Here is a 14,488-nt window from a genome sequence, read left to right on the forward strand (position 1 = left end):
GTACCTTGTTGGTTGTATTTTGCCTCCTCCATTAGAGGAGCAACTTGAGGGTGAGCTCTGTTTTTGCCTTTCTTTGTATTCCTTGTATTTAGTCAAGTGCCTAGCTCTTGGTAAATGCTTAATTGATGCTTATGGACTTGTCTTGTCTTGTCCTGCCTTGCCTTGCCTTGCAAAATGGTTACCTGAATGATAGAGGATTCCAAGTTCCATTTCAGGCATTTAAGTCAGATCACTATATGACTTGGCAACCTTGAACCTGAGTTTTCACTTCCAGATTGGCATAGGGGGTTGGTGGAAAGTTCAGGTGTCAAAAGAGCTAGGTTCAAGTCAGAGCACTGCCACTAATTAGTTATAGTGAAGACAGCTATTATGTACCTCCCCTTTCACCCCCACAATATATTTTCTTCTCTAATCTAAACATCTCCAATTCCTTTGACTAAGTTTGTTGTACTCAATATCTTGGACCAAATAAGTCATTATATTCCTTGGGCATATAATTACAGAACTTCTATCTCATCAAGGTATTATGGTACAGTGGAAAGAGCAACAGATTTAGAATCAGAAGACCTGTGTTTGACCCTTCTCAAGTGACCATGGGAAAAACATTTCTCCCTGAACCTCAGTTTTCTCATTTGTAAAGGGAGGGAGATGGACCAAGGTTCATTTTTGCTCTAAAACTATAATCCAATCCTGACAATAACTCCAGGAGATTGGGGGCAGCTAGGTAACTCAGTGGATAAAGCACTGGCCCTGGATTCAGAAGGACCTGAGTTCAGATCTGGTTTCAGACACTTGACACTTACTAGCTGTATGAGCCTAGGCAAGTCACTTAACACTCATTGCCCAGCAAAAAAAAATTAATAACAACTCCAGGAGATTGGTAGGACAGGTATTACTATTGACACTTTAGAGATGGGGAAACTGAGGATGAACATGGTCACCTCCACAGAGATTATCTCTTTTGTCTTTGTACCTCCTACATTTAGTCTGCAAATAGTAGCTATTTAATAATAGAAGCTTGTTGAGTTCAATTCATCAACAATCATTTAGTGAGTTCCTACCATATGTCAGGTACTAAACATACAGAGATAAAAGTGAAATACTCCCTGGTCTCAGGGAGCTTATATCTTTGGTAGGAGACAGACTATGTTTACATAGATGTATAGACAAGATGAATTTGTGATTTTCCCAAGATCATATATATATACACATATATATTAAGCAAATGGTAGAACAAAGACTTAAGCACAGATCCTCTTACTCCAATCCCATAGTTCTTTGCACTGTGTTGGGTGGGCTTCCTGTTCTCCATCTAAACCAATTAGATTTTCCCCACCCCATGTTCTCAGATCATGCCCCTAACACAGGGTAGTGTAAACCTAACTTCACTACTAGACCCTCCAATGCTCAATGCATTTCTCAGAAATGGAGAATGTAGACAGCAATCTCTGTGTAGGAAGGATGGCTCAGGGTACATCCTTTACCACTGACTATAAGCCAAGTGAGTATTCACTCTCCAGTGTGGTAGTGAACATGCAAAGTTAATGGTCTGAGGCAAAGACTGAGAATAGAAATATATATATATATATATATATATATATATGTTCTTGTAGCATACCACATTGGGGCAGCTGGGTGGCTCAGTGGATAGAGCACAGGGCCTGGAGTCAGGAAGACCTAAGTTTACATCTAGCCTCAGACATTTACTAGGTGTGTGATGCTAGACAAGTTGTTTAACTCTGTTTGCCTCAAGTTTCTCATCCATAAAATGACCCAGAGAAGGAAATGACAAACCACTCCAGGATTTTTGCCAAGAAAATACTGTCCCTAGATAGCATTGGTGTACATAGGGTCACAAAGAGTCAGCCACCTATGGGACTGTTCATACCCTTTGACCCAGTGGTACCACTGCTGGGTCTGTATCCCAAAGAGACCATAGAAAAGGGAAAAGGACCTACATGTACAAAAATAATTATAGAAGCTCTCTTTGTGGTGGCAAAGAATTGGAAATTGAGGAAGGAATGTCCATTAAAATGGGAATAGCTAAAGAAATTGTGGTATATAAATGTAATGGAATAGTATCGTGCTGTAAGAAATGATGAGCAGGGGCTCCTACTAAATGGAAGAGGCCGGGAGAGGCCGTGTTCAGTCAACTCCAGGCAGCAGTGGTGAAGGAGCAACTCCTTCCCCTCCTGTGGCTCTCATTTCCTCCCTCGATCTCTTGCTCCTTTCCGGAACCATGGCCTCTAGGGTGGCTGTCTCAGATGGGGTGATTAAGGTGTTCAACGACATGAAGGTTTGCAAGTCCTCGACACCTGAGGAGGTTAAGAAGCACAAAAAGGCCATGCTGTTCTGCCTGAGTGAGGATAAGAAGAACATTGTGCTGGAGGAAGGCAAGGAGATCCTGGTGGGTGATGTGGGGCAAACTGTGGATGACCCCTATACTACCTTTGTCAAGATGCTGCCAGACAAGAACTTCTGCTACACCCTCTACGATGCCACCTTTGAGACCAAGGAGAGCAAAAAGGAGGACATGATGTTCATCTTCTGGGCCCCCAAGTGTGCCCCTCTCAAGAGCAAAATGATCTATGTGAGCTCCAAGGATGCCATCAAGGAGAAACTGACAGGAATCAAACGTGAATTACAAGCCAATTGTTATGAGGAAGTGAAGGACTGCTGTACCATGGCTGAGAAACTGGGGGAATATGCCATGATTTCCCTCGAGGGGAAGCCCTTGTGAGTCTCCTCCCTCCAGCTCCGCTGCTGGGGCCACTCAAGTCCAGTTGGGGAGCAGGCTGCCCCCTTCCTGCCAGAACTGAGGGGCTGGGGAGATCCTAGCAGGGGGCAGGGTGATTCCTTCACCCATTTGCCAAACTGCCCCTGACTCCTGACCTCCCTCACTTCAACCCAATGGCTCTGGCCTTCCCCAACCGCCTTTGATATTCTCATTCCTCTTGAGTTGTAGCAGACCAAGCCCCCCACCCCCCACCCCGGGATGCCAAATGGGGGGGGGGAGGCCTGTATTTTCCAGTATTTATTTTAACTGACACCCCCAGTTTTCCCCCTTCCCCGGTGCTGCCAACTTCAAACTGTGATAGTGGCTTTGTGCTTATTGTTTAGTTTTGTGTATAAATGGAATGTTGTGGAGACCCTCCCCCCACACAACTGGCTCCCCTCACCCCTCCTCCCTCCAGTTACTCATGTGGCCAGTATAAAGGAAAGTTACAGTGCCAGTAAAAGGAAAATTCAATTAAAAAAGACAAATAAATAAAAGGTGAGCTGCAGAAAAAAGAAAGAAAGAAAGAGAGAAAGAAAGAGATGATGAGCAGGAGGAGTTCAGAGAAACCTGGAAGGACTTACATGAACTGATGCTGACTCAGAGGAGCAGAACCAGAAAAACATTGTACACAGTAACAGCAACATTGTGTGATGAACAATGGGGATAGACTTGGCTCTTCTCAGCAGTGAAACAATCCAAAACAGTTTCAAAGAACTCATGATAGAAAATATTCCCAACATCCAGAAAAAAAGAACTGTGAATTATGAATGCAGATTGAATCATACTGTTTCTACTTTGGGACTGGTTTTTTCCTTCTTGTTTGAGGTGTTTCCTTTGTGCTCTCAATCTTCTTTCACACGATGACTAATGTAGAAATATGTTTGATGTGACTGTACATATACAACCTATATCAGACTGCTTTCCATCTTGGGGAGGAGGGAGAAAAGAGGGGGGAGAAAAGAAAAATTTGGAACTAAAAATCCAGTGTAAACAAATGTTGAAAACTATCCTTATATGTAATATATAACTGGAAAATAATAAAATAAAATTTAAAAACAAAAAAACAAAGAGTCAGCCACTATGGGAAAGACTCAACAATGGCAACAAAGAATGTTGTATCAGTGAATGTGGTGGGCCTTCTTTATGCTCTTGGGGATTCAGTTCTCCAGCAGAACCTCTTATGGTATTAAATCTCAGTGTGATATGAGAGAGAGCTGGCCCCAAAGTGCCAAAGGCCTGGGTTTAAGGACCTTCTGACGCAAACTGACTCTGGCCCTGGCTGGGCAAGTTTCTTAACCTCGGTGTCCACAGAAAACTGTCCACAACTCTATGGATATCGGGGGAAGGACTTTCCTTACTAATAATCCCCAATAGAGGTCCACCCCCTCAACCCAATCAAGACCAGACAAAACACTAGAAGTAACAAGTTGCATTGTGTTAGGTCATGGCACCTGAACTCTATCAGCTTGCAGACTATGTGTGGAAGCTTAAAGAGGTGGTACCTGGGAATTATATTCTAGGGTTTAAGCATCAAGCTCTTTTTATTATTAACAATGATAATACAGTGGATAGAGCACCGGCCCTGGAGTCAGGAGGACCTGAGTTCAAATCGGGCCTCAGACACTTAACACTTACTAGCTGTGTGACCCTGAGCAAGTCACTTAACCCCAATTGCCTCACTTAAAAAAAAAATTATAATAGGTAGCATCCATATAGTGCTTTCTAAAATAGCATTTCATTTTATCTTCTTGACACTTGGAAGGTAGGTGCTATTATTGTCCCCATTTTACAGATGAAGAAACTGAGGCAAAAGTGAAGTGACTAACTCAGGGCCATTCAGCAATAAGTGTCTGAGGTTGAATTTGAGCTCAGGCCTTCCTGACTCCAGGTCCAATGCTCTATTCAAGGTGCCACCATATTGGAGAGGTTCAGGATTTCTAAGGAACTTAGGAACTTACTAAGAATGGAAGGTATTCAAAAGTGAAACAAGCATCATTGGAAGCAGCGAATCACCACCCTATCCTCTTCACTAAAAATCCTAAGAGCTTAGGATCATTGATCCATTGATGGACCTTAGAAGCCATCAAGTCAAAGCCCCTCATTTTATAGATGAGGAAACCAAGACTCAGAGAATGAAGTGACCTGTCCAAGGTCACATAGCTAGTAAGTGTCTGCAGGATTTGAACTCTCACCACCTCTTCATAAGCATAAGATGGCTAACTTTTTTTTTTTTTGAGAACACAGATTCTCAGATTTGGAAGGAACTCAGATGCCAAGACCCACCAATACCTGAACAATATTCCCCTCTCCAACCAACCTGACAAACAATCATTCAGCTTCTGCTCAAAAACATTTAATCCTGTGGGACTGCACTATCTGAGGCAGGTGGTAGAATAGCGAATAGAAGGCTAGCCTTGGAAGCAGAAAGACAGGAGTTCAAATCTGGCCTTGGAAATTTACTAGCTGCGTGACCCTGGGCAAGTCACATAACCAGTATCTGCCTCAGGTTCTACATTTGTAAAATAGGGATCACTAATAGCACCAATCTCCCAGGGTTGTAAAGATAAAAGGAGATAATATCTGTAAAGCACTTTGTAAACCTTCAAGCATTATATAAATAATGGCTGCTATTACTGTGATTATGGTTATGATCATTCTAAGAAAACCCACTCTTCCTTTTGACAGCTCTCATTGTCATTGTTAAGATGTTTTTCCTTGCATAGAGCCAAAATCTGTCTCTGCCACCAGTCTTCGTTCTGCCCTCTGGGGCCAAGTAGAACAAGCCTTATCAGTCTCCACCATGACAGCCTTTCCAGCATGAGAAGAAAATGCTCATGTGCCTCTAAGTCTTTCCTTCCCTAGGCTAAACATGTCCAGTTCCCTCCACTGATCCTCATTTGGCATGTTCTAGAAAGGATTCTTCTCCAGGTATAGTTGAACCAGGTGGCCCCAAAAGAGCCTTCTAGCTCCAAGATCCTGTGATTTCGTGATCTTCTCAACAGTGTGCAAAGTCCTTGAGTCAGTTGCTAAATTATAAAAAGGAATCTCACATGCCCTGCAGGACTCTATTTTTATCACCAACTAACTGCATCCATCTCCATCTCCAAATGTCATTGACATATGATACCTTAAATTCACATGTGCGTTACCATGGAAATATCCATCTGGCAAATTTGGACAGACTGAGAAACCAAGCTACCTGATGTCCTCCTGGTAGAATCAGATCAGAAGCACCTCCTGGGAGGCCTCCCTCACATGATAAGAGGCTTGGGATGAAGCAGAGCATCTTCTTTCCTGAAGTATTTGACTTATTTCAATTTGATTTGCCCACACAGAGATCCAGGTTCATCTCAACCATGTCCACCATTGGAGGGTGGTTGAGGGAGTCCATCCTTTCCTACTCTAGGGTCTAGGCAAAGACCCTAACTTCAAACCAGCAGGCACTTATTAAGCACCTACTATGTACAAGGCTCTATAATAGGGAATGGGACTTCAAAGACAAAATCAAGCCTTAGCTGTCCACAAAGAGTTTACCATCACCACCTCCATTTCATGTTTGAGGAAACTGAGGCTCAGGGGAGTTAAGTAAATTGCCTAAAGTTACATGCAGAGGATTGGAGATTACATACTGTAACGATTGGAATGACGCCACCTGCTGGATACTTACTGTAGAAGAGTTCTGCCCATGAAGGGAAGGTCTTTGAGGGCAAGACCAGGAGTCAGGAAGTGACGCGGGCTAGTGGGAGGAGGAAGGAAGAGACTGGCGCTCAGTCTCGCTCTCTTTCCTGAGGACGCTGGCGGAGAAGGGAGCTAGAAATGTGCTCTCCCTTTAATAGATAGGAATCTAGGCCTTTCTCTCTCTTTACCAAATTCTTATTCTCCTTAATAAATGCTTAAAAGTCTAACTCTTGCTAAAGTTTATAATTTATTGGCGACCACTCATTAGATATTTTAGACAGACTAGCTAGAATTTTAGCCCTTAACAATACTAAGCCAATGAATGTTCTCTTTGCTTCACAAGAGTTCAGAGATCACCTTCTAAGACAACGAATGCTCTTTCCACTTCACCAAATTGCCTTCCAGTTATTGCCATTTGCTAGATGGTGCCCTTTTCTCCAGGATCAGAAAGCTGGTCAGGAACTTGATGGAAACTCCACTTCTTTCCTTCTACCAGACAAATCTAGGAAGAAATTGGAAGGAGTGTGGGAAAAGCTATTGGTAAAATTGTGACAGTATGGTATAGTGGTTAGGATAATGGGTTTGGAATCTGGAAGACCCAAGTTCAAATTTAACTGCAGTCACTTACTAGCTGTGTGACCCTCTTGGATTCAGCTCCCTCACTAACAAGGTGGTTCATTTTAGAACTCCATACCTGCTTCTATTGAATGAATAATATATTTTTTAAAAACCCACAGCCTTATCTCCAAAACGGGCAGTGTAATAATAATACTTACCTCTCAGGGTTGTTGTGAGGATAAAATAACATAGTATTTGGGGGTTTTAGTATTTAATTTTATTTTCAATTCCCAATCCTCTTCCTCCCTCCACTCCTTCTCCACCCATCAGAGAGCAAGAGACACAATAATCCTTACACATAGAAGTCATACAAAACATATTTCCTCATTAGCCATGCCATATTTGTGAAGTGCTTTTCAAAACTTAAAATGCTATTATTATAATAATTATTATTGTTATTATAAACCCTGCCTCATACATTTTCTTGCTATGACCCTGAATGAATCATTTGACTTCAGTTCCCATATCAATCATGTGAGGGGTGGCTGGATTCTTCCTATAGCATGTTGAGTGAATTAGGTAGGAGTTGTTGGGACTGTTGATGCTACAGAGGCACAGGAAAGAGAGTATGATGTGCCAGTGTTGCCACTGAGTTCTCACTGCCTTGTTTTTGCCTTTCTGTCTATCCCTCTCCCCTCCCCCCTTTTTTCTTTCTGCAGGACCACATCCCGGTACCTTACCAGCCTGACTCCAGCAGCAACCCTTCTTCCACAACATCCTCCACACCGTCTTCCCCAGCCCCACCACTCCCACCTAGTGCCACCCCTCCTTCCCCACTACACCCTTCCCCACAGTGCACCAGACAGCAGAAGAATTTCAACCTGCCAGGTAATCCTTTGCTGGGCAGACTTGCCACATGTGGGTGAGGAATGAGCAGGAGAATCAGAGTGTTTGTGCTGGAGGGGATTGGGGAGAGTCCAGGGGCTGAGAGATCAAAAACTATGACCTAGAAGAGATGTGTCCATGCCAAGTGTCCTTTTCCAGGGATCAGCTGGGGGTGGCACATGGCAGCTCAGCCAATCTAGGGCTGATGGGCTCATTATGCTGATTTACTGAAATAATGAGCTGTTGTGGTAAGAGTGTTCAATGTCAGAAGAGTCAAGAGAGACATGGGTTCAAATCCCATCTCTGACCCTCACTAGCTGTGTGACTGTGACCGAGTCACTTCAATTGCCCCATCTTTTAAATGAGAGACTTCTAGATAGCCTCAGAAGTTCCTTTCAGTATTAAATTACAATTATATGACCAACCCTAGTGAGCATCATTATCTCCAAAATGAGCGTAATCACACCTGTAGTACCTTCCCCACCAGCCCATGGAAAGAAATGCAGTACAGTAGAAAGAGCTCTGGTTCTAGGGTCAGAGGACCTGGGCTTAAATCCTACCTTTGAGAGTTAATATCTATGCAATCTTGAACAAGTCACTTTGTATCTCCAGGTGTGATGTTTAAAAATCTAATGTGTGTGTCCTTACCTGCCTGCCCCCCCCCCTGCCAGTGTGGGGGGAGAATTAGCTAAGGCTTACTTTTAAATTCAGCAACAGTTTAGGCTTTTAAGCATTCATTGAAGTATATTAGGGGTTAGGGGAGAGAGAGAGAGAGAGAGAGAGAGAGAGAGAGAGAGAGAGAGAGAGAGAGAGAGAGAGAGAGAGAGAGAGAGAGAGAGAGAGAGCCACCTTCACCTAACTATCCAAGAGAGTGAATTTCTGCAAGTTAGGAAACCTGACTACCTTCCTTCTTTTTCTGCCACCACCAGCTCCTTTCTGAACCAAGGAGGGCGATCCTCAGCCACTTCTCCCAGAAGCCCCCTGTGGAACAGGAAGCAGGGCGGTCCCCACACACAGCTCCAAGCTAATTGGCTGGTCCATTGATTGACATGACTTACAGACAGTCTATGAATAGAGGCAACTTCCAGATGCCAGGCAGCTTCTGGACGCTAGACACACGCTTTCTTTTCTAGGGGACGTCTCCCTGGTTCTCACAATGTCTTTCTCAGCAGGGGGTGGCACCTTGATTCTCACACTGGCATCAATTTTCCTATCTGTAACATGAAAGTATTGGAGTAGATGGCATCTGAGGTCCCTTCCACTTCTAGATTTCTGGTCATCAGTCCTTTCTGGGCAAAATCCATGAAACAAGCAGATTGGAATAGGTTGCCTTTGGAGTACCTTTTAGGATCTTAAGTCACTGAAACTCCCTGAGCCTCAGTTTCCTCACCTGTACAATGAAAGTCAGATTAGATCATCTCTAAGGTCTCTCCCAGGTATCAATGATCCTCAGTCATTTAAAATTCCCTGAGCCTCAGTTTCTTCATCTGTAAAATGAAAGGGTTGGGTTAGATGGCTTCTGAGTTCTACATATAAGATCCTATGGACCAATGGCCCACGTGCTCCATCCATTTCTTTTCGGTGTCAAGAAGAATCAAGGAAAGCCTGTGATATGATGGGTAGACCTTTCAGTAAATTTTTGGGATGACATAGATCATATGAACATGGAGAAGTCAATACAAAGTTCCCTCCAGGAACCAGATAGTAGCAACTACTTTAGAAAATAAGAAAGGCTCTGTTTAGAAGATGGGAGCTACACTTTTGCCTTGAAAACTAGCATGTGAGTGCCTGCTACATGTAAGCATTGTGATAGGCATCCAAGACCAACCCTGTGCCCTTAAGGAATCCAAATACTTAACCATTATTGATAAGAAACTCTACCTCATCTTGAATGGGTAGGCACGGACAGACAGTGATCTGTATTGTTGGATGGGATAGCCACCGTGATGAGATCACAGATCTGTTGGCCATATTTGAATGTCTGCCTCCCTGGGCTTCTGCGGAGGATCAGCTGAGATCATGTATATCAAGTGCTTTGTACGCCTTAGAGTGAAATATAAATAGGAAGGAAAAGGAAGGAAAATAGAGTTAGAGGAAGAAAATGATGATGAAGATAATTCCAAGCCTGGATAGGGACTGGTGTGCACAAGAAATGGGATTCTGGAGTGAGGGTACTATGAGTAAATGTCTGGACCCTCTGTTGGGTCTTGAAACAGAAATCTAAAGATTCCTAACCTGGTCATAGCAATGGCCCTATGCACTCTGAATTGGGATCCAAAATATTAGAAGATCAGTGATGATGACAAGAAGTTACACCTCTGTTTTTTTCATCTTCTCAACAGCCTTTATCAGCCTATCTCAGCAAAGATACTTTTTTTATCTTTCCTAAGGCACATAGCAGTTAGTCTCCCCCATAGCCACCCCCAACCCCTGAACCACTGGGATTGAGCTTGTCTTTGGGCAAAAGCATTGAGTTCCTCCTGAGAACCCAATCTGGTTGAATGGTGTAGCTGCTCTTTGACAAGCCAAGGCTCTCATGTGCTGGCTCAAACCTTCCCCCTTTCTATGGAACCTGTGGGCATCTTGGCTTACTTCCAGATCATACCAACAGCCTGGGGTAGAGAACATGCTTTATATTTACACAGGCAAGTTACCAAGTTGATCGATATGCTAAGAAGACTGAGGGTCCCATTCCTGTTGGGACTGGTTGGTTTCAAATGAAGAGAAAATTCTGTTCTATAACCACAGATTCTACCTGCATCCTGAGCCAGCTGACTTGCATATGTATGTGAGAAGAAGGTGGTATAAATGAGAATGTGAATGTCTCAATGCAACTGATCACAGCTATAGACTGGAAACCAGCTTAAGGCATATGATCTACCATTGAGGAATTAATAATATCACCACTGGCCACATGGTTTTTATGTTAGAATAGGTACTTATATACATTTACATATAAATGCCTACTTACATCCAAGCAAACAAACACAAGAGGCAGTGTGAGATAGTTGATAGAGGGCCAGCTTTGCAACAACAGACTCAATTCAATCCAACAAGCATTTAAGCACCTACTATGTGTAGGGTAGAACACAAAGACAAAAACAAAACAATTGCTATCCTCAAAAACCTTACATTCTACCCAGAAGCTGTACGTTCAAATGCTCCTTCTTACACATACTATCTTTGTGGCCACAGGCAAATTACTTAACCTTTCAATATCCTAAGCAATGTTCTAAGCCGAAAAATTTCAGAAAAACTGGCACTTTGGGGCACCTAGGTGGTGCAGTGGATAAAGTACTGGCCTTGGAATCAGGAGGACATGAGTTCAAATCCAGCCTCAGGCACTTGACACTTACTAGATGTGTGACCCTGCAAAAACAAAACAAAACAAAAACAAGAAAAAAACCTGACACTGGGGGAAAGAGTTCTTAACATGAATGAAGTTATAGGATTAGATCAGATACGTATGTATACATGCACATATGGGCAAGAGATAGTATAGCAGTGAGGACAGAGTATTGGCTTTAGAATCAGGAAGTCCTGGTTTCTGGTCCTGTGTCTGAAACATGCTGGGTATGGAATCTTGAACAAATACTCATGCCCTCCCCTGAGATTCTCTAAGATTACAAGTCACGTAGAGGGTGCCACTCTGCATCTCTAGATAGAGTTTCCTCTTCTGGGAGCTCACAGGTCTAGTCCCTTGCCATCTATCCAGATACAGGGTGTCCCCAAAACCTTCATGCATTTTAAAGCTTTAATGGCAGAACATTCACTAAGATTTTAGGGATGTTTTGTATTCAACACACATATACATCTACATCTACAGAGTACCCATTGGAACAGCTTTTCAAATTGAGAATTTATCTTAAGATACATAAATCCCAAAGCAGGCTTGCTACCTCTTAGCTAAGACTGGTTCATCTCGACAGCCTGCTGGTGCCCATAATGTGACTCACTAGACTGAATCATCTCAGTTTCTTCCACTGAGTTAATTAGACAAATTGCCTGGCATTTACACAGATCAAATCCTCCTGCTCTTGTCTCCAAGGTAGCCCATTCCAGCTTCTGATTGGGGGTAGAAAACCACTCACACACATGTGCGCGGGCGCGCGCGCACACACACACACACACACACACACACACACACACTATCCCATGACAACAGCAGCCAAGCTTGCGGCTACTTTCCAGTGGTGCCTTTTTTATCACGCTCCTCCTGAGATGCAGCAGGAACCCTTGTTTTTTATGACATTTGGTTGAGACTCTGTGTACAGCAACAGGAATACTGGGACCTCAGTTCAGGGCTCCATGTTTTTTAGGAAGTACATTTGCAAACTGGAGAGGATCCATCCATAGAGAGCTTTGTGGCTTCCTTTAATGATTTAAAATATTACTTTTATGTAAATATTACTTACATATGAAATATATTAATATTTCGGGGTTGGGAGAGGGAAGAAAAAAGGAAAAAGATAGTTACATGATAATTTGGCTATATACTTAAAAGGAATAGCACAGTGTATGTAAAAGATTTGCAGATTCATGTGTAATCATCTTTTTTCTATTCTGTTTTGGAAATGCTTGTTTTATTTCTTATGTTCAAAATAAAATAAATAAGAAAGAAATCTAGTGCTAATAAAACATAAGTACATAGACAGGAAGGATACTAGAGGGAGACACTGGAAAGAAATTGTTATTTTTCATACTACCAAAAATTTGGGTTTTATATCATCTTCCTTTTAGGATATGGCCCTTCGTTCCTGCTTCCCAACCTAGTGAGCCTTCCCTTATGACAAAGAATGAAAAAAGGAGGTTGGGGGAGAGCAAGTGGGCATAACTAACCAGCATTATCAACTGTGTTTGACAGTATACACAATATTCCACATCCAAAGTTCTCTGCTTCTACAAAGAAAGAAGGAGAACCAGATTTCATTCTTAGCCTGTCACCTATCAGCAGTCTCAGAACATGGCTTAACATCTGGGGGGAGAGAGAAAGGGAGGATGAGGGTGATAATTAGTGATTGATGGCAGCTGTGTCTTGCCTACACATCTGCCTGCCATCCCTCGGGATTCTCAGCCTTAATAAATCAAGGCCAATGCCTTGCAGCTTCTTTTATTTTGACTCAGGCTGTTTCTTTACTTTCTTGTTGTTTGTTTTGTTTTTTTGGTTGGGCAATGAGGGTTAAGTGACTTGCCCAAGGTCACACAGCTAGTAAGTGTCAAGTGGCTGAGGCTGGATTTGAACTCAGGTCCTCCTGTCTCCAGGGCTGGTGCTCTATCCACTGCGCCACCTAGCTGCCCCCTGTTTCTTTTCTTAAAGGGAGGTCTACTGGTGGCTCTTCTAAGCTTGCCTCCCTACCCTCTCTTCCACAAGCCTTAAGGATTTGGAGACAGAAGACTTTGGGCTCAAAAATAGGTATTTTGGACACAAGACTCTCTTTATGATTGCACTCTGAAAATTTACTTTTGCAGTTAACTTGATCCCAAGATTCTCCTCCAATCCTAGTCCCCTATTTTGGAAGCTACAAGAGATAGGTAGATATAGACTAATATCTGTCATTGCAGTGGGATCAGAGCCCCCAGCCTTCCAGGAAGGAGTGCTCCCTTTTCAGCACTGCTGCCCATGGTGCTGAAACAGAAAGAAGGTTGCATTTGTCCCATGCATGAAGTCACTGTCTTAGATTTTAGAGGTCTTTGTGCTGTCCTAGAGATTTTGGATCCTTTCCCAAATAATGACGCTGCCATCAAAGAATCATAGATGGAGAGTTGGCAGGGACCTTGGAGGTCAGTTAGTCGAACATCTTCATTTTTTAAATGAGGAAACTGAGTCCTAGAAAGGTTAAGTGATTTGCCCAAGGTCATACCATGTAGCAAGTGTAAAGATGAGATTGGAACCCATGTCCTCTTCCAAATCCTGTCCTTTTTTCACTGTCTACACCAGTTGTATTACAGTCAAAGAGAAATGGCAGCCACTAAACCCTATATAAGGACCCCTGCAGGTTACATATTGACTTATAAAACCACATATTAACATTTATCTCCTATTATATTTTAAATTTATTTTATTAAATATTTCCCAATTATATTTTGATCTGGTTCAGGCATCACTAAGCAGTGTCATCAGAGCAAAGGTGGCCATGTGTTTGATATGTCTGCACTACACTGTTTCTTGTTCCTTTGCATAGGATATGGCCAAGCACTCACACTGAAATGCATTTATATAGCCTTTCAGGGGCAGAATCTTGGGGTTTGGGGGCAAAGGCTTATAAATTGGGACCTCAGAGATGATCTGGTTCAGCCTCTCCATTTTACAGAAGAAGAAACCTTTAAGGCAGGGTTTTTTGTTTGTTTTTGTTTTTTTTGTTTGTTTTGGTGAGGCAATTGGGGTTAATTGACTTGCCCAGCTAGTAAGTGTTAAGTGTCTGAGGCCGGATTTGAACTCAGGTCCTCCTGAATCCAGGGCCAGTGCTCTATCCACTGTACCACCTAGCTGCCCCATAAGGCAGGGTTTCTTACCCAAGGTCCACAGCACCCCTCTTCTTCCTGTCCTCCAGGGATTTGTAGCTATATTCTAGGGAGTTAGTCAATAAG

The 14,488-nt window shown here is 42.8% G+C and overlaps 2 protein-coding genes across 4 annotated transcripts in view; both read left to right on the forward strand.

Annotated features, from left to right (window-relative positions):
* KSR2 (kinase suppressor of ras 2) overlaps positions 1 to 14,488 on the forward strand; it is a 651,354-nt gene that overhangs the window by 487,948 nt on the left and 148,918 nt on the right. For all 3 annotated transcript variants that reach the window (XM_043980701.1, XM_043980709.1, XM_043980704.1), the window contains exon 10: positions 7,735 to 7,903. In XM_043980701.1, coding sequence (XP_043836636.1) covers positions 7,735 to 7,903 — 169 coding nt within the window. The remainder of the gene's footprint in view (positions 1 to 7,734; positions 7,904 to 14,488) is intronic.
* LOC122738815 (cofilin-1-like) lies at positions 2,240 to 2,740 on the forward strand. The gene has a single exon (XM_043980727.1). It carries the CDS (start codon positions 2,240 to 2,242, stop codon positions 2,738 to 2,740), a length of 501 nt encoding a protein of 166 aa, XP_043836662.1.

Source organism: Dromiciops gliroides, chromosome 1, assembly GCF_019393635.1.
Source record: "Dromiciops gliroides isolate mDroGli1 chromosome 1, mDroGli1.pri, whole genome shotgun sequence".
Classification (NCBI taxonomy): domain Eukaryota; kingdom Metazoa; phylum Chordata; class Mammalia; order Microbiotheria; family Microbiotheriidae; genus Dromiciops; species Dromiciops gliroides.

What these genes read in the sequence shown, in the direction of transcription:
- LOC122738815 (XM_043980727.1), top strand. Translation starts at nt 2,240, where the DNA reads ATGGCCTCTAGGGTGGCTGTCTCAGATGGGGTGATTAAGGTGTTCAAC.